General features: G+C 53.8%; 1 protein-coding gene across 2 annotated transcripts in view; it reads left to right on the top strand.

Moving 5' to 3' along the window:
* The window catches only part of RFTN1 (raftlin, lipid raft linker 1), a 233,501-nt gene that overhangs the window by 14,252 nt on the left and 194,329 nt on the right, over positions 1-24,920 (top strand). For both annotated transcript variants that reach the window (XM_002716182.5, XM_051818491.2), the window contains exon 2: positions 11,526-11,678. In XM_002716182.5, coding sequence (XP_002716228.1) covers positions 11,534-11,678 — 145 coding nt within the window. In that variant the 5' untranslated portion in view covers positions 11,526-11,533. The remainder of the gene's footprint in view (positions 1-11,525; positions 11,679-24,920) is intronic.

The following is a 24,920-nucleotide window of genomic DNA, read 5'->3' as shown; positions in this document are numbered from 1 at the left end:
ACGGCGGCCACCAGAAATGTGCCCTGGACCCGGCCCCCAGAGAGGCGCCCCTTGGCCGTGGGGGTTGGGGGGTGTGGGAAGTTGGCGTGTTCTGCGTGTAGCATAAACACTGCTAGTGTCTTTTGTTGTGTAAAACAAATTACCCCAAAGCCTGGCAGCTCAGGCATCTGCTCCGAACACACTGCCAGGCTGCTTCTCTTCTAGGAAACAGGACTTGTAGCATGTGCTGCCTGGATTAATTATCTGCTGGCATGGGACAGGTTACCCCAAAGCTTAGAGGCCGCCAGCAATGAGCTTGCGTCATCACACAGCCTTTCTGGGAGTCTAGAGTGACTTCCGTCTCAGGTCACTCCTGAGGTGGCAGCCAGGGTGCTGATGGGGCCGAAGATCTTTGGGGGGCTGGGGGTCCGCTGAGTGCTGGCTGTTGGCAGGAGGCCCTGCCATGCTGAGTGTTGTCTTCATGGGGGCCGGCTGCCCCCAGAGCCAGGGGCCCTACAGAGAGCGAGGTAGAACCCACACTGTCTCCTGCGACCCAGCACGGAAGGTCACACGCCTGCATTTCTGTAACACCCTGCTGGCTACACAGGTCAGCCTGATTCATGGTGGGAAGGGACCACTGCGGGGTGGGAGTGCCCGGAGAATCGCTGAGGGCTGTCCTGGAAGCTGCCTGTGACATCGCTTATTGTGTTCAACTCCACAAGTAAGTGGCTCACCCAAGATATATCGTCCCTACACTCGTGACACAGAGGAAGGTTCTGTTGACGTGTGGAGGGTGTCCTGCCAGTCAGAGCAGGAATGTGGATTTTAGAGTCTTAAAAATGCTTATTTTCATCTGCTTGAAAGGGGGAGAGAGAGAGAGAGAGCGAGAGCGCTGGAGTTTTATATGCTGGTTCACTCCTCAAAGCCTACAAAAGCCAGGAAGGCTGGGCCAGGCCAAACCTAGGACCCTGAAACCCCATCTGGGTCTCCCACGTGAGTGACAGATGCCGAAGCACTTGGGCCAGCACCCACTACCTTCCCAGGCACATTAGCGGGAAGCCGAATCAGAAGCTGAGTAGATGGGACTCAAACTGGAGCTCCCACGTGGGGTGTGGACGTCCCAAGTTCCAGCTTAACCCGCTGCACCACAACACCTGCCTAGGAATGTGGACTTTACACACACACACACACACACTCATACACACACGCAGGCACTTCACAAAAGTGGTACCATGGGCTGGCGCCGCGGCTCACTAGGCTAATCCTCTGCCTGCGGCGCCGGCTCCCTGGGTTCTAGTCCCAGTTGGGGCGTCATTTCTGTCCCTGTTGCTCCTATTCCTGTCCAGCTCTCTGCTGTGGCCCGGGAGTGCAGTGGAGGATGGCCCAGGTCCTTGGGTCCTGCACCCGCATGGGAGACCAGGAGGAGGCACCTGGCTCCTGGCTTTGGATCGGCGCAGTGTGTTGGGGTGAACCAATGGAAAAAGGAAGACCTTTCTCTCTGTCTCTCTCTCTCTCACTGTCTAACTCTGCCTGTCAAAATAAATAAATTAAAAAAAAAAGTGGTACCATACAAAAATACCATTTCTGTTCTTTACCCTTGGTGCTGGATCAGGAATGCTTTCTATGGGTAAATTTTAGTTATCTTTCGCTTTCTCCAAGTATGTTAGCAGAGTATTGCCATTTCACACCATCTAAATAGTTGACTGACTTTTCAAGCTTACATTTATGTATCTGGATAGAGAGAGATGGTGTTATCTTGTAAAGACTTCTTGATTTGGATCATCCATTCTTACTCTGGGTGACTGAATGATGTAATAAGCAGGCCTGAGTCTTCAAGTTTGAAATCTGATTGTAGAAATAAAACGCGAGTTTGCCAGCTGCTCCAGTATCCCATGTGCAATTGCTCCAGCTCTGGTTGCCTGTCATGAGCTGTTGGCACTTGTTAAAATTAGCTTTGCGGCTGATTCAGATTAGCGACAAGTGTGGTACATGAAGGCTCCCTCTTAATGAAACTAATTTGTATTTGAAAATATTACCACATTTAATACCCCCATTATTTAAATGTGTGCATGCTGGATAGCAAAAATAAACTTTTTTTAAAAAGCTATTTATTTATTTGAAGGGCAGAGTTACAGAGAGGCAGAGAGAGGGAAAGAGCGGTATTCTATCCTTTGATTCATTTTTCCAAATAGTCACAATGGCCAGAGTTTGGGCCAATTTGAAACCAGGCGCCAGGGGCTTCTTCTGGTACCCCATACAGATGAAAGGACCCAAGGACTGGGGCCATCTTCTACTGCTTTCCCAGGCCATAGCAGAGAGCTGCATCGGAAGTGGAGCAGCCGGGACTAGAACTGGAGCCCACATGGGATGCTGTTACTGCAGGTGGCAGCTTTACCCACTACACTACAGTGCCAGCCCCTAAAAATGAACTTTTAAGCTGAGGCTTGTATAAACCCTAGCTGATAAATAGTCTTTTAAGAAGGCCATCCCCAGGCCGGCACTGTAGCATAGCACATAAAACCACTGCCTGCAGGGCCGGCATTTCATGTGGGCGCTGGTTTGAGTCCTGGCTGCTCTTCTTCCTATCCAGCTCGCTGCTACGGCCTGAGGAAGCAGCAGAAGATGGCCCAAGTCCTTGGGCCCCTGCACCTGCACAGAGACCCGGAAGAAGCTCTGGGCTCCTGGCTTCGGATTGATGTAGCTCTGGCCGTTGTGGCCATGTGGGAAGTGAACCCATGGATGGAAGACCTCTCTTTCTCTCTGTAATTCTGCCTTTCAAATAAATAAATAAATCTTAAAAAAAAAAAAAAAGAAGGCAATCCCTTTGGGCAGGCATTGTGGCACTGCAGGTTAGGCTACCTCTTGGACGCACACATCCCTCACCAGAGCGCTGGTTTGAACCCTGGCTGCTTAGCTTGCAACCCAGCTTCCTGCTGATGGCAGGGAAGTCTGCAGGTGCTGGCCCAAGTGCTCTCCATGTGGGAAACCAGGATGGAGTTCAGGGTGGCTCTGACGTGGCCAGGCCCAGCCTCGGCTTTTGTGAGAATTTGGGGAGTGAACTCTTTGTGAGCATTTGGGGAGGAGCTCTTTGTCCCTTCATTCTGTCTTTCAAATAAATAAGTAGATAGATATGTTTTTTTTTTTTTTTGACAGGCAGAGTGGATAGTGAGAGAGAGACAGGAAGACCTTTCTCTTCCTTTGCCGTTGGTTCACCCTCCAATGGCCGCCACGGCCAGTGCGCTGCTGCTGGCGTACCGTGCTGATCTGAAGCCAGGAGCCAGGTGCTTCTCCTGGTCTCCCATGCGGGTGCAGGGCCCAAGCACTTGGGCCATCCTCCACTGCACTCCCTGGCCACAGCAGAGAGCTGGCCTGGAAGAGGGGCAACCGGGACAGAATCCGGCGCCCCGACCGGTACTAGAACCTGGTGTGCTGGCGCCGCTAGGTGGAGGATTATCCTATTGAGCTGTGGCTCCGGCCCAGATAGATATGTTTTTAAAGGTGGTCCCTTCAAGGTGGTTTTTTGAGTGTTTTTGTGGGCATCTTTTTTTTAAAGGATTTATTTATTTATTTGAAAGGCAGACTTACAGAGAGGCAGAGGCAGAGAGAGAGAGAGAGAGAGAGAGAGTCTTCCATCCGCTGGTTCACTCCTCAAATGGCTGCAATGGCTGGAGCTGCGCCGAAGCCAGGAGCCTGGAGCTTCTTCCGGGTCTCCCATGTGGGTACAGAGGCCCAAGGACTTGAGCTATCCTCCACTGCTTTCCCAGGCCATAGCAGAGAGCTGGATCAGAAGTGGAGCATCTGGGACTTGAACCAGTGCCCATATGGGATGTCGGCACTGCAGGCAGTGGCCCTACCTGCTATGCCATAGTGCTGGCCCCCTTATGGGCATCTTTAAGAATCAGTTAAGGCCGGCGCCGCGGCTCAATAGGCTAATCCTCTGCCTGTGGCGCCAGCACCCCGGGTTCTATTCCTGGTTGGGACACTGGATTCTGTCCTGGTTGCTCCTCTTCCAGTCCAGCTCTCTGCTGGGTCCTTGGGCCCTGCACCTGCTGGGTGCAGGGAGACCAGGAGGAAGCACCTGGCTCCTGGCTTCAGATTGGCGCAGCATGCCGGCCATAGCGGTCACTTGAGGGGCTGAACCAATGGAAAAAGGAAGAGCTTTCTCTCTGTCTCTCTCTCTCTCTCTCTCTCACTGTCTAACTCTGGCTGTCAAAAAAAATCAGTTAAAAGATGAATTAGAAGTATTTTAAACTTGATGAGAGTCCACAGTTAACGTGGCATGGGACTTTGTGGCCCTGGCTGGCCACCTTCACGTGGGGTCAGGTCTGTGCTGCTGTGTCACATTTCATGCTAGGTGCACACTTCTAGAACAGCCAGCCCCACTGCACCACATGTGTCCCACAGCTTCCGCATTGGCGTCAGTCCAGCCCGTACCAAAGGGGCACACAGAAGGAATTGAGTTTCTAGAACGTTGCCATTTGAGTGAGCATTGCATCCTGGTCATTTGTAGGGTCCAATGTCCTCTCCTTGCGGCCTGGCCCTCAGAGCCTCCTCTGATGAGCTATGTTTCTTCCCTGGAAAGCGGCTAGTTCCTGATTCCTCTTGGCCACTCCCCTGCTGTTTTTGCACCGCACGCCTTGGGGGACGGCCTCCTGTCCTCCCTCCGCCTGGGAAGACCTCTGGGGAAGTTTCTCTTGGAGCCTTGATGCCTGGCAGACCCGTGCACACAGTCATGGGGAAGTGTGCAGCGAAGACCAAGGCAGAAAAGGAAAAACAAACTCCTGCACAAGCGGCAGCCACAGCTGACCCACCAGTTAACTCGTGCATGGAGCAGGTGGCCCGATTCATGTTGGGTGTGCACGCCAGGTGCCCTAGGAACCTGGAAGGCCATGGCTACAGGAGTTGGATGGACATAGATAAGGTCCTGGGGGTGTCTCAGCACATGCAGCAAATGCTAGCACCTGTTCTTATAGGAACAGTGCCGAAGGAGAAGTGGCTGGGGTGTGGCACTTGGCCCAGGGTTGCCTCAGAGAGCTGGTGGTGGAAGAGCTGGCCCATTGCCCTCTCAGGGGCCTCAAGTTCAAGGTACCTCTTGCAATGGTGGCTCCTGGCCCCCGAGTATGTCCAGGGACGCATCACTCATTAACATGACCCTGCACTTCCCATCTGCTGTTAACATTGTCCCCAGAACCGTGAGCGCTTATGTCCACATGAAAAACCTCTGTGCAGATGTTTGTAACCACTGGATGCATAATCGGTGAGCATTGGAAGCAGCCCGGATGCCCTTCAAAGGATGAATGGCTTACAACAGGGCCCTGAACACAGGTGAACCTGGACAGCTGCTTCCACCCGGGAGGCGGTAGGCCGGGCTCAGCTGGAGCAGGCACAGAGTATAAGCACCGCTGGTGTACAGGAACCACAGTAGCACCGGAGGCAGCGGGAGCTGCTGTTTAGCTCAGGAGTCTCGGCTTGTCCCTGCTCCCTGTGGCGTGTGCGGCTTGCCCGAGCAAGAGGCACCATGTCCGATGGCTGGCAGACTGGTGCTGGCCGTCAGTTCCTCCCCACCGGGGCCTCTCTTTGAGCTGCTTGCACTCCCTCGTGGCATGGTGGCTGAATTCCAAGAGCAGGCATCTCCAAGAGTGAGGAAGGAGATGTTCCCAGCTTCTCAGGGCGTGGCTCCAGGATTCGGTGCTGTGTCCTTCTGTCACATTCTGCTGCTTAAACAGGCAGAGACCAAATTCAGGGGGAGAGATGTAGACCCGACTTCTCAATAGAAGTGGGGTCATCAGAGAATTTCAGCCTCCCAGCTAGGATGCCTCTTGGATGCTCACTGCATTTTGGAGTGCCCGGGTTTGAGTCTTGTCTTTGTTCCCAATTCTAGCTTTCTGCTTATGTACCTCCTGGGAGGCAGGCGATGGCTCATCTACTTGGGTGCCGCAGCCTACATGGGAGACCCGGATTGAATTTCTGAATGCCCGGATTTAATGCCCTGGCCATTGTAGGCATTTGAGGAAATAAACCAGCAGAGGGGAAGGCGTTGTGGCACAGTTGGTTAAGACTCTGTGTGCGGTACCAGCATCCGATATGAGCACCGGTTTGTGTCTCAGCTGCTCCTCTTCTGCTCCAGCTCTCTGCTGTGGCCTTGGAAAGCAATAGAAGTCTGCCCAAGTGCTTGGGCCCTTGTACCCGTGTGGGAGACCCAGAAGAAGCTCCTGGCTCTTGGCTCCTGGTCGGCCCAGCTCTGGCCTTTGTGGCCATTTGGGGAGTGAGCCAATGGATGGAAGACCTTTTTCTCTGTATCTCCCTCTCACTGTCTGTAACTGCCTCTCAAATAAATAAAATCTTTAGGGGCTGGCGCCTTGGCTCACTTGGTTAATCCTCCGCCTGTGGTGCCAGCATCCCATATGGGCGCCAGGTTCTAGTCCTGGTTGCTCCTCTTCCAGTCCAGCTCTCTGCTGTGGCCCAGGAGGGCACTGGAGGATGGCCCAAGTCCTTGGGCCCCTGCACCTGCATGTGAGACCAGGAGGAAGCACCTGGCTCCTGGTTTTGGATCCAGCTGTAGTGCCCATTTGGGGAGTGAACCAATGGAAAGAAGACCTTTCTCTCTCTCTCTCTCTTTCACTGTCTATAACTCTACCTGTCAAATAAAAAAAATTAAAATAAATATTAAAAAAAAATATCCAACAGATGAAGGCTCTTGGTTTTTCTGTCACTCTGCCTCTCAAATAAATAAATTTTAATGTTTATTTTAATTGTATTTATTTGAAAGGCAGAATGACAGAAAGGTCTTCCATCTGCTGGTTCATTTCCCAACTACCTGCAGTAGTTGGGGCTGGGGGGCCAGCACTGTGGCATAGCTGGTAAAGCTGCCGCCTGCAGTGCCAGCATCCCATGTGGGCACCATTTTGGGTCCTGGCTGCTCCACTTTCAATCCAGCTCTCTGCTGTGGCCTGGGAAGGCAGTGGAAGATGGCCCGAGTGCTTGGGCTCCTGCACCCACGTGGGGGACCCGGAAGAAGCTCCTGGATTCGGATTGGCACAGCTCCAGCTGTTGTGGAACACCAGCCATTGTGGCCATTTGAGGAGTGAACCAGCAAATGGAAGACCTCTCGCTAGTTGCCTCTGCCTCTCTGTAACTCTGCCTTTCAAATAGATAAATAATTAAAAAAAAAAAAAAAAGAGTTGAGGCTGGGCCAGGTTGAAGCCAGGAGCTGGGAACTTCCTTCAGGTCTCCCATGTGGTTGGCGGGGACCCAAGTACTTGAGCCATCACCTGCTGCCTCCCAGGGTGTGCATTAGCAGGAAGCCAGATTACAAGCGGAGCCAGAGCACAAGTGACTTTGCAGGATAAACTGGCCTCAGATGCACGCACACACCACACGCGTTCTGTTGTTTCCATTCAGAAGACTTGATGGCTGCTGTATGGAGGATTTTGTGTTTTCCCTTATTCCAGCTTAGCATCACTGCTAGAGGTGTTTCAGTACACCTGTAGGGTAGCTTTTGTTTTGTTTTACTTTTGAACTTTTCTGAAAAGGGAAAGTCCATAGATGAAGAAGCAGATGACTTAGTGGATCAGTGAGTTGTCGCAGACAGAGCACACGGGTGTGTAACCTGTTTCCAGATAAGAAATGGCAGGACTGGAACCCAGGAGCCCTAATGCTCCTACGTGGCCACTGTTCGCCCACACAACACTGGACATGAGCGCTGCCTGTTTTGGAGCTGTATGTGAGGGGAGTCAGGATGGATTCTGTTGTCTCTGCCTACCCCTCTCCCACTCCTTCATTCCTCTTTTTTTATTTTTATTTTTTTATTTATTTGACAGGCAGAGTTACAGACAGTGAGAGAGAGAGAGAGAAAGGTCTTCCTTCAGTTGGTTCACCCCCTAAATGGCCTCTATGGCCGGCGCTGCGCTGATCCGAGGCCAGGAGCCAGGTGCTTCCTCCTGGTCTCCCTGCACCCTGCAGGTGCAGGGCCCAAGGACCTGGGCCATCCTCCACTGCCTTCCTGGGCCACAGCAGAGAGCTGGACTGGAAGAGGAGCGACCGGGACTAGAACCTGGTGCCCATATGGGATGCCGGCGGTGGAGGATTAACCAAATGAGCCACGGCACTGGCCCTCCTTTTTATTTTGACGTTTGTTCCCGTTGCTCTGTGAGATCGTAGTTTCTGTATTTTCTTGCTGTATAACTTGTGTGTGACTATTTTTTATTTGAAAGATAGAGTTATGGAGAGAGGTAGAGACGGAGAGGTCTTCCAACTGCTGGTTCAGTCCCCAAATTGCTGTAATGGCCAGAGCTGAGCTGATCCAAAAGCCAGGAGGCAGGAGTTTCTTCCTTGACCCCTACATGGGTGCTGGGGCCTAAGTACTTGAGCCATCCTCTGCTGCTTTCCCAGGCACATTAGCAGGGAGCTGGATTGGAAGAGGAGCAGCCAAGACTCGAACCGGCACCCATATGGGATGCCAGCGCTGCAGGCCAAGGCTTTAACTTGCTGTACCACAGCACCCGCCCCTGTCATAAGTGTCGGATGCCTGTATGAGCACATTTCTGGTGATATTTACCGAGGAGAGGGATTTCTGGGTCGCAGGAGGGATGTGCGTTCCCCTTCGCTACCTCTGCCAGTTTTCCTAAGTGGTTGTAAACCAGTTTACACTTTCACCAGTGGTGCGGGGGGATTTCATCTGGTTCACACCTTGCTGACACTTAGGATTGCCAGTTTTTTTTTTTTTTTTAAGCTGTTCTGGCCTGTGTGTGTTAGCATCTCGTGGTGGTCGTCCTGGTGTTCCCCACGCGAGGTGAAGTTGAGCTGCTTTTCCTGAGAGCCTTCGTGTATCCCGGCTTGCGGAGTGCTTGCCCAGGCCTGTCCCCGGTTGGCTGTCAGCTGGTCTGTCTCTTCCTCATGGACTGGTAGGAGTTCTTTGATTGATTGTGACTGCACGTGCCTTGTGGAGCGACTGCTACGGTGTGCAGGGGCCGTGCACACGCACGCTGGCTCACGAGAGCTGGCGCTGGCAGCTCTACCCCAGCTCAGTCTTCACTGACAGAAATCACCCCGATGGCTTGAAACCTTGCCTGGAGGACGGTGTTTACGCCACAGGAGCTGGACTTCCCGCTTCTGGGAGAGCCGGCTCGGATAGGCACGCGGCAGATTTCGTGCTACATGTAGTGTGTTTTGAGGAACAGGAGTTTCTAATCTTCTTGCAGTGCGCTCTATCAGGGTCTCCCTCCGTGGTTAGCACGCACGTGTCCTGTTGGAGCCGTCTTCGTGTATGCGACCAGACAAGCCCTCTGGGTGTTAAATGGCTCCTTTACTTCCGTGGTCCCTGCAGGTGCAGCTCTGCCACGTGCAGTGGGAAAGGTGGATCTCCAGGCTGAGTGGGGACCTGAGTCCCGTCCTTGCTCCGACCAGCAAGTAGTGGCAGGGATGGGCTCGGGAGGCGGGGCAGGGGGCCGCCATGGTCTGATTCTCGAGCACCCGGCTCTCTGACCCCTCCCTTCGCCTCTTGCCCCCTGTCCAGCCATGGACAGAAGCTGCCTGCACTTGCCTTTCATGCCCCTGTGCCTCTCCTCTTGTTGGGCTCTCTGTAGCTGTTCACACACTCACACGTCCCAACGCGGGCAGCAAAGCCTGCCTCGGATGCCCTCTGCAGGCCCCCCCCCCCCCCCCCCCCGCCGCGTGCCTGCCTTGGGTGGTGGTATGCAGGTCCCACCTCTGCAGCAGGTGCAGCTCCCGCAAGGCAGAGCCGAGACCGCACTGGACGACCGTCCCTGCTGATGCTCTGCCCATGGCGGACATGCAGTGACGAGTCGGGGCCAAGTGTGTGTGTGGGGGGCTGTTGGGCTGTCTGTGCACCTGTTGTGGTGGCCGTCACGGTGCTCCTGTCCCCAGCTTCCCTGGTCCCAGCCTCGCCATCCGTTTCTCTTCTGCTCTGTCCCAGCCAGTCTGCCTGCCTCTCAGCCGTTCTCTGCGGAGCCTCTGTGCATATCAGCTCTTCTGTCTGCAGCACCAAGTAATCAGGCCGTGCAGCTTGCACATCAATCATGTCTGCCCTGACCCTTTGGACACTCATGTTCCCTTATGAAGGCCTAAGTAAGCCTTCCTGTTCCTCTCCGTTCTTTCAGTCTCGGCTTTTAATTATTGAGAAGCGTAGCCTGGCTGCGGCTGTACCGCCCATCCCCTCCCCAGCCCTCTCCCTCCCCTGCCCCATGCCCCTGTTGCTTTTTCAAGGTTCCCTTTGTTTTTTCTGGAGCCGGCCAGGTCACCTTAGGAAGCTGGGAACCTCGAGAGTGGATCGAGCCAAAGGAAGTCCTTATTTCTGAAAGGAAGCGGTCGCCGCGTTTCTGTGTGTGATATTCTTGGCCAGTTAAGATTTTTCTGAACCGTGTTCCGATGGCAGGGCTGGTACCCCGAGGAGGGGGTGGTGGTGGTGGTGACCTTGGGGATGCAGAAGGAGACCTCTGCCTTGCACGAACATCGCACTGCCCAAGTAAACAGAGAACCTTCTCCAGTGCTTGCTCAGCAGGGCTGGACGCCCAGCCCGTGTTGTTTTCCGATTTCCGCGTTTTCTTTCCACACTGAAGCCGCAGAGCTTTGCTCTAATGCACAAGCATTTCTGCTTCCAATTTCTCCGGCCCTGCCATTAGCGTGCAGTCAGTTTTCATTTCGGTCTGAAATGACTAAGGACGCGGCAGCAGCCTATTATTTCCTGCTGTTGGGGCCGAACGAGGAGAGAAGGGGGACTCCTCCACCAGGCCCGTAAAGACGCCGCCGTGGTCTGCAGCGGAGGGCTGTGCGTGGACGTTGCCGTCTGTGAGCAATTACTGTTGCACGGCCTCTGTAGAGTTTGCGAATGTGACAACAGCTTCATTCGCAGCCCCACCGCGGGGAATCCGCTCCTTCCTTGCCCACCGGCTGACACCCTCAGGCCTGGAGCGCCTTTGAGACTTTTTTTTTTGCAAAAAAACAAAAATCATTTATTTATTTGAAAGGCAGAGTTACAGAGAGAGAGAGAGAGAGAGGGAGGTCCTCCATCCACTGGTTCACTTCCCAAATGGCTGCAACAGCCAGGCCAAAGTCAGGAGCCAGGAGCTTCATTCAGGTCTCCCACGTGGGTGGCAGGGGCCCGAGCACTTGGGTCGTCTTTTGCTGCTTTCCCAGGCCATTAGCAGGGAGCTGGATTGGAAGTGGAGCAGCCAGGACTTAGTGATGCCCGTATGGAATGCTGGTGTGGCAGGCTGTGGCTTAACTGGCTACACCACAATGCTGGCCCCTGAGATCCCTTTAAATCGCGGGTACAGAATACAGTGGGGTGGAGGTGCTCTTGGGTGTTGTTTGCCTCCGATGGGGACAAAGGATACAAAACAGGCAGCCTTTGGGCATCAGGTAAGCGCCACGGTGGGGGTGCTGGTGACGGGGTCGTCCCAGGCCAGCATGGGTGCCGAGCGTGGAGCCACGTCACCTGCGCTCTGTGGGCCTTCCCTACCGCGGTGGTCAGAAGCGGAATCTCAGAAATCAACATCACCCCCTCTCTGCTTCCCCTTGGCCGGCAGCTGTCGCGATGGGCTGCGGACTGAACAAGTTGGAGAAACGGGACGAGAAGCGGCCTGGGAACATCTACTCGACCTTGAAGAGGCCGCAGGTGGAGACCAAGATCGACGTGGCCTATGAGTACCGCTTCCTGGAGTTCACCACGCTCAGCGCCGGTGAGTGCGGGCTCCCGGGGACAGGAGGGCAGGTGGGTGGGCGGGGGGGGGGGGGGCTGGGAGCAGCTGGGAAGGGTGGGCTTGTGTGAAGTAGATGCTCGCGAAGGCCCAGGCTCTGAAGGGACAGCTCCCTTGTTACAGGGGAGCCGCAGATTCAAGTGATAGGGAAAGAGGGGGTTCGAAGGTCCCCAGGTCCTAGAAATGATAGATGCTTGAGGAGGTGGAGACACCAGCCACCTGCTCTGCCCATGACACAGTGTCCACGTGCATTGAATTGTCATTCTGCACCCCATACACATGTCCAAGTAGCACATATCAATTCAAAATGAACAAATGAATTATAACCAATAAAACCACATCTAAGCCAGGGTGTCTGCCTGGCTGAGCTGAATCGGGCCCACAGGCCGGCGAGTGTGCACACTGCTCACAGCAAGCCCGGCGGGAAAAGGAAGGTTTTTCCTTATCTCCTCGTATTCACCTGCTGCCCACCAGCACCTGCTCATTGTCCACTGCCCTTCGCAAGGGCTCATCTGTCGGGCCTTGCCCTCCTGAGCCAGAGGAAGTCCTGGTCATCCACCACACCCAGTGCCCAAGGTCTGAGGGCACAGGGAATGGCCCTGGGGTGCCTGGCAAAAGGGGGTGTCCACGGAGCGCCCAGAGCATTTGCTGAAATGCTAACCGTGTGCAGCCAAGTGCCTGCCTGGCTGCCTGGAGCTTCATGTCTGGTGGGAGAGAGGACTCACGCCCCCAGAGAGAAGAGCGCAGGAAGTGGTAACCCTAAGCTGGGCAAGCTGTGCAGGGCCCCAGGGCGTTGGGGATGCAAAGTGGGGACCGTGTCACCGAGACCTCGTAAGCGCTTTTCCCCAGGGCTTTGGGGTCTATTTTCAGCTTCTGTGGACAGGAGCAGAATGAGCGGGGACAGCCCCTGTGCTCGTGGGTCGAGTCCTGGCTGTGCGTTGGAGTAACTGCGTGCGTTACTGAGCCGCTCAGCTCATGCTCGCATCTGTGAAGTGAGCACGTGAGAGCCCGCCTCCTAGGGCGGTCGTGAAGATGAGAAGGGGGAGTGTCTGTGAAGCTGGCACATAGTAGGGCTGCTGGAATGGCTGCACACAGTAGGGGCTGCCGGTGTCTCCGTCTTCCACCTCCTCCCTGTCATTTTCATCTTTCTTGTCTTTCTCCCCTCCTCCTCCTCCTGTTAATCTTGCAGCCACGGTCCCCATACTGAGGATGCCCCTGCTTCTCCGCCCTGAGAAAGGCGGGCAGCTGGGCGTCTCTGCAGGGTCCCCTGTGTCTCCCGATTAGAAGCATGCCTGAGCCCAGCAGGGCCCCACAGCGAGGCCTGGCGGCTTCCCCATCGGGGGCTTCCTGTTGTGCCCAGCGTGACTCATATTCCCAGCATGCTCTCAGACACCCAGGCTGCGCGCCTTTGGCGTCTGTGACCACGCCTCCTCTTCGCCCACAGCTTCCTTTCTGTCCCCCAAACCAAGTGCCACCTTGTCTGACATGCTTCTGACACAGCGAATGTGGCGAGATCGAGGGTGCTGGGCATTGGAGGGTGACAAAGGGACATCCTGGGACAAGGATGGGGACAGGCGCTGAATGCCGACTGTCGGGTGATCCTTCTTCCTCTTCTGTGTCGGGATTGTGTTTCTCTTAGGCCTGGGAAAGGCGACTGGGCCTCTGGGAACACACGCTCGCCCTGCTTGGCCCCCTGCACCTCCTGTTTTCTCCTGCGCTCTGGGGCAGCGTCCCCACACGGCTTCCCCTGCACTGTTCCTTCTTTCCTGGGATTCTCCTCCTGCCCATTAGGAGGAGCTAGGACAGCCTTGGGGAGACTCGCTGCCGGCCTCCGGACTCCCACCCTGTACTGCTTCTGCTCAGAGCCCTCGGTGCCCCCACGGCAGCCTGAGTGGTTCCAGCCTCCCTGTTGTGCCTCACTCTCCTGCCGTGCCTCACTCTCCTGCCATTTGTCTTTTGTGTTCTGCGGCTTCAGCCTTGCGGTTGCCTGGGCCCCCAGGCCTCCTCTTCTGCCTGAAAGTCCCATGCAGAGAGCGCCGTGGCTGGTTTTCCGAATTCCTTTCTTTCTGCGGCTTTCTCTGTCCATGCATTCAGTTTCGGCCTCCCCACCAGGCCCCCATCTCTTTCCTTTCTTGATGTTCTCCATCGCACTTCTTCCTGCATAAGGGGCCGGGTATTTTGCTCACTGTTGTTTTTTATCCCCCCCCCACCCCACCCCCCCGCTTTATCTTTGCTGTCTGCCTTCCTCCATTAAAAGGCAGAATCTCTTTCCGTAAGTATAAGCATCGTGTTTGATTCTCTTTTGGACCCCCACTGCCCGGACTGTGCCTGGCACTTAATAGATCATCAGGAAGTGATCATTGAGCGAATAGCCCGCACGTATTTTTGTACCTGCTTTTCTTGTGACTCGGTAGACTGTGCCCTGTGCCCCGTCGTCTGTATGTTCTAGAAGCGTGATTTAGTGGCTGTGAGTGATTTAATCACTCGGTGGGCCGTAATTTATTTATTTAGCGGTCTCCTCTTATTGAACATTTAAGTTATTTCGGGCTGTAGGCTGTTGTAAATAATGTTGCGATAAGCAGTGTTGTACATAAATCTCCGGGCACATTTCTGATCATTTCCTCAGGAATTGCTGACTTGAGGGATGTGGACGTCACGGCTCTTGATAAATGGCCACACTGCTGCCCTCTAGATAGGACCTGTTTGTGCAGAGCGACTCCTGGAGATGTGGAGCAGGCGCTCAGGGCTTTCTGCTGCTTGGCCTTGGCCTCCCCGGCCTCGCCCTCTGTGCCCTGGAGGACCGGGGGGCCGTGGCCGTGGCATCGCCTGCTGCCCCCAGGCCCTTCCCTCCAGCTGCTTTGCTTTAGCACAGACCCCACCTCACTCCTGCTGGGCCCCCACGCCCCTGGACTGTGATCCCGTCAGAACTCCTCCCTTCTGCACGCCTGTGGTTCGTCTATCCCAGCCTTGTGGCACTTGTATTCTGCCATATGTCGGACCTCTGTGTGCTTCCTTCAGGGCAGACTCTGAGTCGTGTCCCTCTTGCTGCTTGTCTTCCTTGCTCACGCCTTCTAGCCGGGAAGAGCTGTCCTAAGCAGTGGGGTCCTGGGACACCTGGAAGCAGGTGTCACGTCTGCCCGTGCGTCTCCCGGGCGGCCTCTTGAGTTGTCCCCGGTGGTTCCAGTGTGACCCTTGTTTCTTGCTCCAGAATGCAGCTGACATTAGCTGAGTGCCAGTTTCTGTGATGGGACATCGTCTCCTGACCTCGTTTTTATTTTTTTCCTAGCATAGTTGAAGTACAGTTGAAGTATCCTATATCAAGCACCCTGTTTAACGTGTTCAAATCCACGAGACCATTGCCACAACAAGGCTCAGGGCAGACAGCGGTTGGGCACAGCAGTTAGGCCACTGCTTGGGGTGCCCGTATCCCACATCAGAGTGCTTGGTTCAAGTCCTGGCCCTAACTCCTACTCAGCTCCTAGCTAATACGCACCCTGAGAAGGCAGGGGATGGTGGCTCAACTACTCGCGCCCCCTGCCACCCCTGTGGGAGACTCAGCTTGAGTTCGGGCTCCTGGCTTTGGTCTGGCCCAGCCCTGGCTGTTGTGGGCATCTGGCGAGTGAACCAGCAGGTGGACGATCTCTCCCCCTCCTTGCTCTCTCTGTCCGCCTCTCAAGTAGAATGAAAATAAATAAATGATAATTTTTTTTAAAGAAAGAGACAGCAATTCTATTCCTCAAAGCTTCCTCAGGCCCCTTGCTTCAGGCCGTCTCTTCTCCAGCCCCCATCCACGCATGGCCACTGATCTGCTTCCTGTCTCTGAACTTACTTTTCTAGAGTTGTTTATAGATGCAGTCACGTAGCGTGGCCTCTCTCTGGTCTGGCTGTGTTCATTCACATTTTGCGATTCCTTTGGTGTCACTGTGGTGCGTTCGTCCCCATCATATTGCACAGTTGTATCCCACTGTGTAGAAATGCCGCAGCTGGTTTTTCCACTCATCTGCTGGTGGACATTTGGGTCATTTCCCATTTGGGGCTGTTACTAGTCCTGCTGCTGTGTGTATTCACCTCTCTGTGGCGTCACCTTACCTTGCAGTAGCCCGGTGAGTTCTTCGTGTAGATGAGGAGACATTTGCTCAGTCTACTAACTTGGCATAAGACGCAGCGCTGGGGAGCGAGGAGCCAGGAGTCTTGGGTGTCAGTGCTCTTGTGTCTTTTTTTTTTTTTTTTTTTTGACAGGCAGAGTGGACAGTGAGAGAGAGAGACAGAGAGAAAGGTCTTCCTTTGCCGTTGGTTCACCCTCCAATGGCCGCTGCGGCCGGCGCGCTGCGGCCGGCACACCGCGCTGATCCGAAGCCAGGAGCCAGGTGCTTCTCCTGGTCTCCCATGTGGGTGCAGGGCCCAAGGACTTGGGCCATCCCCCACTGCACTCCCGGGCCACAGCAGAGAGCTGGCCTGGAAGAGGGGCAACAGGGACAGAATCCGGCGCCCTGACCGGGAATAGAACCCAGTGTGCCGGCGCCACAGGTGGAGGATTAGCCTAGTGAGCCGCGGTGCCGGCCGCTCTTGTGTCTTATAAACTGCACGATGCTGGACAAATAGGTATTGGCACCAGTCAGGACATCCTTCTTAGACAAGCTGTGCTGTTGTATATAGGGCATAAAAATATTCCCCTCCGGCAGGCAGAGCGAGTTGGCAACTGAGTAAGATCCAGCAGCCATCACCTCCCCGCAGAGATACCGATTTTTTTAAAGAATATTTATTTATTTGTTTGAAAGGCAGCGTTGTAGAGATAGGTGCAGAGAGAAAGAGAGAGAGAGAGAGAGAGGGAGAGAGAGATCTTCTTTCTGCTGGTTCACTCCCTAGATGGCCGCAATGGCTGGAGCTGGGCCCATCCAAAGCCAGGAGCCAGGAGCTTCTTCCAGGTCTCCCACACAGGTGCAGGGACCCAAGGACTTGGGCTATCTTCTGCTGCTTTCTGATGTCACAGCAGAGAGCTGGATTAGAAGTGGAGTAGCCCAGCCTCGAACCGGCGCCCATATGGGATGGCATGCAGGCACTGCAGGTGGCAGCTTTACCTGCTACGCCGCCACAGCTCCGGCCCCGAGATACCGATTTTAGCGGCTGTTTGTGCACCAGTACACTTCATGGGGGCTGCAGAAGCCAGGTGAGAGACCACAGCGCCTGGATTTCGTTTATTAATAAGGAAAAAAGCCTCGAAGAAGGCAGGAAGGAAAGAGTTGCAACATCAGCCGGATCCCAGCTCCAGTCAGCACAGGTGGAGAGAGATAACCTCCTGTGTGGGAAAAGGAGAGGGAATTCAGTCCAGGCCTTGTGACCATGCCTGGGGCTAGACCTGGTATGTAAAACCCAGTGCTGAGCAGAGCCCCGGAGCCTCTGCCCCCGAGCCCGTGCCCACAGCCTGAGCCCCCGGAAGCTGGGTAGCCCGGTGGCCAGGCTGCCCCCACTGGACTCCCCCACCCTCAGGAAGACTCCATTGACTGGGGAGTGGGCACAGGACCAGGTGTCACAGAGCAGGGAGACGCACGAAGACCTGTGGAAAAGGGAGTTAAGCAGGCAGCATCCGCCGTGGGCCCTCCAGGTGCCCCTCAGCCAAGAGGAACTTTGTGAGGACAGCCCTCGGCAGTCCCCACTCGGCCATGGCCGTGAGATGTTTACCACTGGACAACCCCGTGGCCCTCGCAGGTCCTGAGCCCAGTCTGGGGAGCTGCCGGGTCACCACACTGCTGCGCCCAGAGCCCAGCCCCTGTGTGCCCTCCTCCTGCTGGCCGGGCTCTTGCCACACAGCCTCATCCCAAGACTCTGCCCACCTGGGGTGCTGGGAAGCAGCCAGGAACCCCTGCCCTGGGAAGAATCCTGAGGCTCAACCTCAGAGGTGCCCAGAAGACAGGTGGCTCTGTCCACCACCTGCTGCCCTAGAAACACCCCAACAGCCCATCCTCGCACCCTCAGTCCTGGGGAGCAATTGGACAACCACTCCCGAGTATCCTGGTTCTCCCCCCCCCCCCCCCGCCAAAGCCCAGAGAAATAAACAGGCGACTTCTTCACCCACCTGTGACCCAGTAAAGAGCTGAGCAGCTGTTCCTAAGGGGGTTGACCTGCTAAGACCCTCAGGAAGCAGTAGGGTGACCCAGCCATCCCCCTCTGGTGCCTAGAAGCAGGTGAGCATCCCGTTCTCAGGAGCTCAGCACACTGAGGCTGGAGAAGTGATGTTTGGCCCCAGCCACGCACAGTCTTGCCCAGGAAGCGGCCAGGCAGACCCCTTGAGCAGTTTGGTTCCCTGTGAAATTGCCTGTGCAGCCCGTGGACACTGGCAGGTGGCCCATCTGGGCACTGTGTGGTGGCCCAGCCCTTGTGGTCCTCAGGTGCTGACACGGCACCCTTCCATGCCCCCAGCCACACTGCTATACTCTCTGGTGTCCACAGGTGTGGCCTTGCCTTTGTGGGACTGGTGGAAATGACGAGCACCTCTAACCTGTGCCCACAGCACAGTGGTCAGCACACCTGCCCGAGACAGCTGCATCCCAGCTGTCAGTGTTATCCTGCAACACCCACAGCCCAGGCCACTGAGACACTCAGACAATACTACTGTTTCTTCCAGCTACAGAAGCTATGTGGACGCTATGTTAAAGCATCCATATGGAACCAAATCTAAGCAGCACTCAGGACATATCCTAGTAGAATGTCTTACTACGAAAGCCACTCTATACAATTGGTAGAGCAACTCACCCACAAGGTGCACAAAAGTCAGTATTAGGACAAAGATGTATAAGAAAAACAGAGTGACCTGATGCTTCAAAAGGAACGTAGCAACTCTGTGATGACAGATCCCAGAGAGCTGGAAATCAACAAACTGGAAGATGATGCTGTCCAAGGGGCTTAATGAGACATTAGAGAATACAAGCAGAGAATTCAGCAAAATTAAGAAGATAATTCATGACATGAATGAGAACTTCAGCAGAGAGAGAGAGAGCATGAGAAGGAACCAATCAGAAATATTGGAGCTAAAGAACTCAATGAAGAAAATGAAAACAGTTGAGAACCTGAATAGCAGAATTGAGAAAGAGTTTCTGAGCTTGGAGACAGTTCTTTTGAGATAATCCAATCAGATTTTTAAAAGGAAGGGAAAATTTAAAAAGAATGAAGCAGCCTGCAGTTGGTGTTTTCCTCGTTGTGAGACAGTGCAGGGACACGTGCATCCGTGGAGCAGAGCCTGGGTTGGATTCCTTCAGTGGCGATGGCTCAAGTATTGGGTCCCTGCCACTCACGTGGGATACTTGGATTGGCTCTTGGCTTTGTCCTGGCCAAGCCCTGGGTGAATGGGCATTTGGAGAGTAAACGTGGTTAAGAGAACTCTCTCTCTTTCTCTCTCTCTTTGTTTGTTCAATAAATAAAATAGATTGCAAATTTTTAAAAAAGAATGAAGAGAACCTTTGGGACATATAGGACACCATTAAATGAACAAACATCATGTTATGGGTTTTCCAGAAGACATGGAGTAGGGAAAAGGCATAGAAAACCTATTCAGTGAGATACTTGCCAGAACTTTGCAAGTTGTGGGGAAGATACAGACATCTAGGTCCTGGAAGCCCAGAGGAGCCCTAATTTGGCTGAGAAAGATGATATCTGAGATGTATTACAGTTCAACTGTCAAAATACAAGACAGAGAGTTCTAAAAACACCCCAAGAAGAGCAATAATGCTTATTAGGGAATTCCCGTGAGATTATCGGCAGCTTTCGCGGCAGAAACCTTACAGTCCAAGAGAGAATGGGGTGAAGTATCCCAAGTCCTCAAAGGGGAGCATTGCCAGCCAGGAATACCCAACACCCAGCCCAGCTGCCCTTCGGAGATGAAGGAGGACCAATGACTCATCATGGCAAGCGGAAACTAAAGGAATTCGCCTCCAGCAGGCTGGCCCTTTAAGAAATGCTTAAGTGAGTCCTTTGCTGAAGGTCATGATGAAATGAATAGAAGTGCGAATCTCAGTGGTAAAAAGCAGATACCGAAAGAGAGAGGGGAAAAATCTAGAGCTTTGAATTTTTCTGGATTTGATTTGCTGTGTAGTTACAGCATTTGCTCAACCTGTATTAATTGTGATTAGAGTCTCATGAATTATTATTTATTTTTATTCACTTGAAAGGGGAGAGAGAAAGAGAGATCTTTCTGTCCACTGGGGTTCAGCATTTGGGGCCAGGCCAAGTTCTGCTCTGTGGGTGGCGGGGACCCAGGTACTTGAGCCACCATATGCTGCCTCCCAGGGTGTGCAGTAGAGGAAGCTGGACTGGACAGAGGAAGGACTCTATCCTGGGCACTTGTTTATTTATTTATTTTTATTTTATTTTTTTGACAGGCAGAGTGGACAGTGAGAGAGAGAGACAGAGAAAGGTCTTCCTTTGTCGTTGGTTCACCCTCCAATGGCTGCTGCAGCCGGCGCACCGCACTGATCTGATGGCAGGAGCCAGGTGCTTCTCCTGGTCTCCCATGGGGTGCAGGGCCCAAGCACTTGGGCCATCCTCCACTGCCCTCCCTGGCCACAGCAGAGCTGGCCGGGAAGAGGGGCAACCGGGAGAGAATCTGACGCCCCGACCGGGACTAGAACCTGGTGTGCCGGCGCTGCAAGGCGGAGGATTAGCCTAGTGAGCCGCGGCGCCGGCCCATGTTGGTGTTTTAAACTGAATTGGAAACCAGTGGATCTGTCTGTATTTTCTGAAAGATGTATTATTGTGCTGTATTTTCTTTAAATGTTTAGCAGAATTCACCAGTGAAAGCATTAAGGCCTTCATTTATCTCTCAGGGAGGAATTAAAGAAATGAATTTAGTTTCCTAAGTGTATATGGAACTATTCAAAGATTTTTTTTCTTTATATATCAGTCTCCTGAGTTTGTGTTTTAGAAGAAACATGCACATCACACATAAATTGTTGGGGTAAAATTGTTTAACATCCTTAATAGTCTGTGTCTCTTGATGCTTTCTTCATAGAAACCGAACAGGGACCAGTGTTACGGTGCCGTGGGTTAAGGCGGTGCTTGCCTTAACTGATTTGTGTCCTGGCTGCTCCATTTCTGGCCCAACTCCCTGCTAATGGCCCGGAAAAAGCAGTGGAAAATGGCCCAGGGTTTGGGTCTCTACACTCATATGGGAGACCCACGTGAAGCTCCTGGCGTCAGCCTGGCCTAGCGTTGGCTGTTGGAGCCATCTGGGGAGTGAACCAGCAGATGGAAGATCTCTGTCTTAACTCTGCCTTTCAAACAAATAAATAAATCTTTAAAAAATCTTTAAAATAAAAGGATTTATTTATTTATGAAAGGCAGAGGGAGAGAGAGAGATTTTCTATCCACTGGTTTACCCCCCAAAGGCTGCAATGGCTGGGACTGTGCCAAGCTGAAACCAGGAGCCAGAACTGAGTGGCAGGGGGCCGAGCTCTTGGGCCATCCTGCACTGTCTTCCTAGGTGCATCAGCAGGGATTGGACTTGAACTGATGTTCATATGGGGTGCTAGCATTCCAGCCGCGGCTTAACCCCCTGCGCCACAATGCAGGCCCCTTAAATATGCTTATTTCTCCTGGAGAAGATGCTTATCTGACTTGTAAGCAAATACCATCAGAGGAGAGTTGTCGGCCCATGCCTGCCTGGTGATGAGGGCAGGAAGGTGACCGAAGGTACTTCTCAACAAATCAGAATCAGAGTCAGCAGTGTTTCGTGCGTCCCGTGCCCGAAGCTTGGTGCCCTCCTGGAGGCTGTTGGAACATACAGCCTCACTTGTCAGGCTGGCAGAGGCAGAGAGCGGCAGGAACCTCACAGTGAGGGACTTAAGCTGCCAGAACTCTCAGTTCTGGGTGATTTGATCGGGTCTTAAATTTTCAATTAAGTCTGGTCCCCGAGGGATGAACCTGCCCTTTGGTGGTTTTTGTCCCAGACAGGGGTCCATAAAGCATCATAGTTTCTGCAAAATAGGGCCTCATTATCCCTTTTATGTGTGCATTTTGCCAGTTTCTGTGCGCCAGGCTGCTCTGACAGCACCTGAAGCTGCCTGCGTGTGCGTGTTCAGTGCTGGGCACTGTTGGCGCCGTGAGGCTGGTGCCCAGGGCTTGCACTCTGCTTGAACAATCTGGTCCTACCCGTCCATCGCAGGAGCCACGAACCCATGCCTGTTAGATAACGTCATCAACTAAAATAAAAAGGGTTCCGTTCCTTTATTGCTGTGTCACTTTTCCAGTGCTCAGCAGCCACGTGTGGCTCCTTCCTGGACCACACAGAACTCCCACAGCCCCGGGGGGGGGGGGTTCTGACTCAGTTCCAGGTCCCAGCTGGCATCGGATTCAGGATAATGTACTGTTATCAGGAGTGTTTGCTCTGGGCTCATAGCAAACGTAGGGGGATGCTTTGTTGATTCCAGAAATACTGACTTGGGCCAGACGCTGCAGCCCGAGGACGTACATACATACAGGTGAGCGGCTCGGGAGGCGTCCTGGGTTGCCCTAGTCCTGCTCAGGCTGCTGTAATGAAATACCACAGACTGGGCATGGTGACCAGCAGACACGCCTTCTCTCACAGTGCTGAAGGGACGAAGTCTCCCACCTGGAAATCCGGAGCCAGCACGGCCCGGTTCTGGGGAGGGCTCTCCTCCTGGTCCTTGTTGCTGGGTCCTCACGTGGTGTCGGGTCAGGGGCCGGGTCGGGAAAGCAGGAGAGCTTGTGTGAGAGTTTGTGGGGACACTCGTCCCTCAGGGTAGTGCCCCAGCCTGAGACCTGATGGGACCTGAATTACTTCCTCCCTGCAAACAGTCACCCTGGGGGAGACACGACTCAGTCCACAGCACTGGTCCAATCTGCCGCCCTGGGTCGCTTCGACATCTCTTGACGGATGATCAGTCAGTGCCCGAGGCTGGAGGGGTGGTGACGCAGGGAGTGATGGCTGCCCCCAGTCTTGATGGAGGGGTGTGTGCCAAAGAATGTTGGAGAGCCACAGGTGGATTTGGAGTTAGCCAGGCAAAAAAATGGGTGGCAGAAGGTCATCTTTCCAGCCTGTGTGAAGGACCACGGCTTCAGGTCTGACTTTTTGTCATCTGGCCCCCCACCCCCACCCAGTTCTCCCCTGAGACCACACTCCACCCAGCTGAGCTGCCTGCAGCTTGCCGTGTGTGCAGTGTGGTCTCTAAGGGTGGGCGACAGGATCACGTGTGCACTCTGGAAAGACCTTTCTGGATTTAGAATGAAGAAGGGAGGAAGGAACCAGACTGGCGGGGGTGGGGGAGCCATGTGGAAGCCACCGCAGTTGTCCGGCAGGGTGAAGGTGGCCTCAGCCACGGGCGGTGGGGACCAGAGTGGGCGGGGTTGAGATATAGGCGGGTTGCTGGGGACCTGGGCGGATGGCTCGAGGACCACGTGTCAGGTGGTCTGATCTTCCCTGGGCCCACAGCAGCCCTGCCTGGTCGAGGGAAGGGATTATTCTCTCTGCCTGTGTGTTCAGATGGGGAAACTGCCTGGACGGGCAGTGAGTGGGTGGGATTGGAAGCCGGCATTTGAACCGTCTTCCTGCAGGGTGTGTCCCTGCACACGGCAGAGAACTCCTGCCAGCCTGTTGGTCCTGCTAAGCGGTGTCTCAATGATGTTTGTGTAACGCACACACAGTGAAATGTACCCTTGTTCAGACTGTGGTTTGATGAGAGTGGATCAGCGCAGACGTCTGTAGAAACATCTCCAAACTCGATCCTGACCTCTTCCAGCACCCTGGAGAGTTCCCTTGGGGGCCCCCCCTCGCCCCGGCCAGCTGCAGGTGAGTTTTGCTTCTTTTAGAAATCAGACAGAAGTGGAACCACACGCTAGGTAGCTGTTCTTTGCTGCGTGGCTTCTTTAACTCAGCCTGGTGCTTTTGTGGTTCACCCGTGCTGTGTATGGCTGAAGAGCGCCTTCCCGTGTGTTTCTAGGTGATAGTCTGTTGTTCAGATGTGTCGCACCTGTTTAATTACTCTGCATTTGAACATATGGGCTTTTTCCACTTCGGGGCTGTTGTGAAAAAATTGCTGTGAATATTTGGGAAACAGACTTGTATGGAAAAGTGTCTTTAGAGATTTATTTATTTGAGAGCTGAGCAACAGAAGGTGGGGGGAGAGAAAGTCTTCCATCTGGTGGTTCACTCCCCAAATGGCTGCAATGGCCAGGGCTGGGCTATGCTGAAACCAAGTGGGTAGCAGGGGCCCAAGCACCTGGACCATCTTCCACTGCTTTCCCAGGCCATTAACCAGGAGCTGGATCGGAAGTGGAGTAGCCGGGTCTCAAATGGGTGCGCATATGGGATGCTAGCATGGCAGGAGGTGGCATTACCTGCTATGCCAGCAGCTTAACCTGCTACACTGCAACCCAGCTTCTGCCTGGCTGTTTTCCACAGTGGTTATACCGTTTACCTTCCCAACAGCAACCTCTATGAGTTAGGAGCTTCACTTTCTAATGTAGTGATTCTTCAGCACTCCCATGGTGTAGGAAAAATAAACGGAGACGTTGAGTTTGGAGTGGTAATGGAAGCAGCTTGCTCTCGGCCCGCGGGTCTGGAGGTTTGCACAGCGGCGTGTGGTCTCACCGAGCGCAGAGCCTTCCCTTTAGGCTGTCTTGGTTCCCGATCTCCTGGGTGCTGTTTAAACCAAAGGCGCAACATGAACCAGCGCCCTGGCTTGCCTCTTGCAAGCTTGTCTTCTGTTTTCCCTCTTCAATTCTTGCTTAATCAAGCATTCCCCCGACGCTCATTGCCGTTCCTAGGGTCAGTCCACATCGCCGCATTTTTGAAATTCCCTTCTCCGCGGTTTTCCTGTGTAAGAGGTCTCGAAGCGCTGACCTTGGGCATGTTTGCTTCCAAACTGTGCTGGCCAGACGCAGGCTTGCATCTCGGCTGCCAGTGTTTCAGGCTGAACCTCTGTAAATAAATTTTGGGTGGTCGTAATAATAATACAGGGTGACACTCACGATTCATAACATGCATATTGGGCAATGAGTCATGTAAGACCCGGTTTCTGTTTCAGTCTGGCCGGCGCGTGCCCTGAGCGGCCGCAGAAGCAGCTGACGGTCTCTCTGTGTTTCCTTTCACGCTTCCTTCAAGGCTGCAAGGAACACTTACCTAGAAGGATCACCATGCGCCTCATGTTCTTTTTTTTTTTTTTTTGAAGATTTATTTATTTGAAAGAGTTACAGGGAAAGGGAGAGAGGGAGAGA

Source organism: Oryctolagus cuniculus, chromosome 4 (genome assembly GCF_964237555.1).
Source record: "Oryctolagus cuniculus chromosome 4, mOryCun1.1, whole genome shotgun sequence".
Lineage (NCBI taxonomy): Eukaryota > Metazoa > Chordata > Mammalia > Lagomorpha > Leporidae > Oryctolagus > Oryctolagus cuniculus.
Note: the sequence above shows the minus strand (reverse complement) of the source record. Positions and strands in the feature narration are given on the sequence as shown.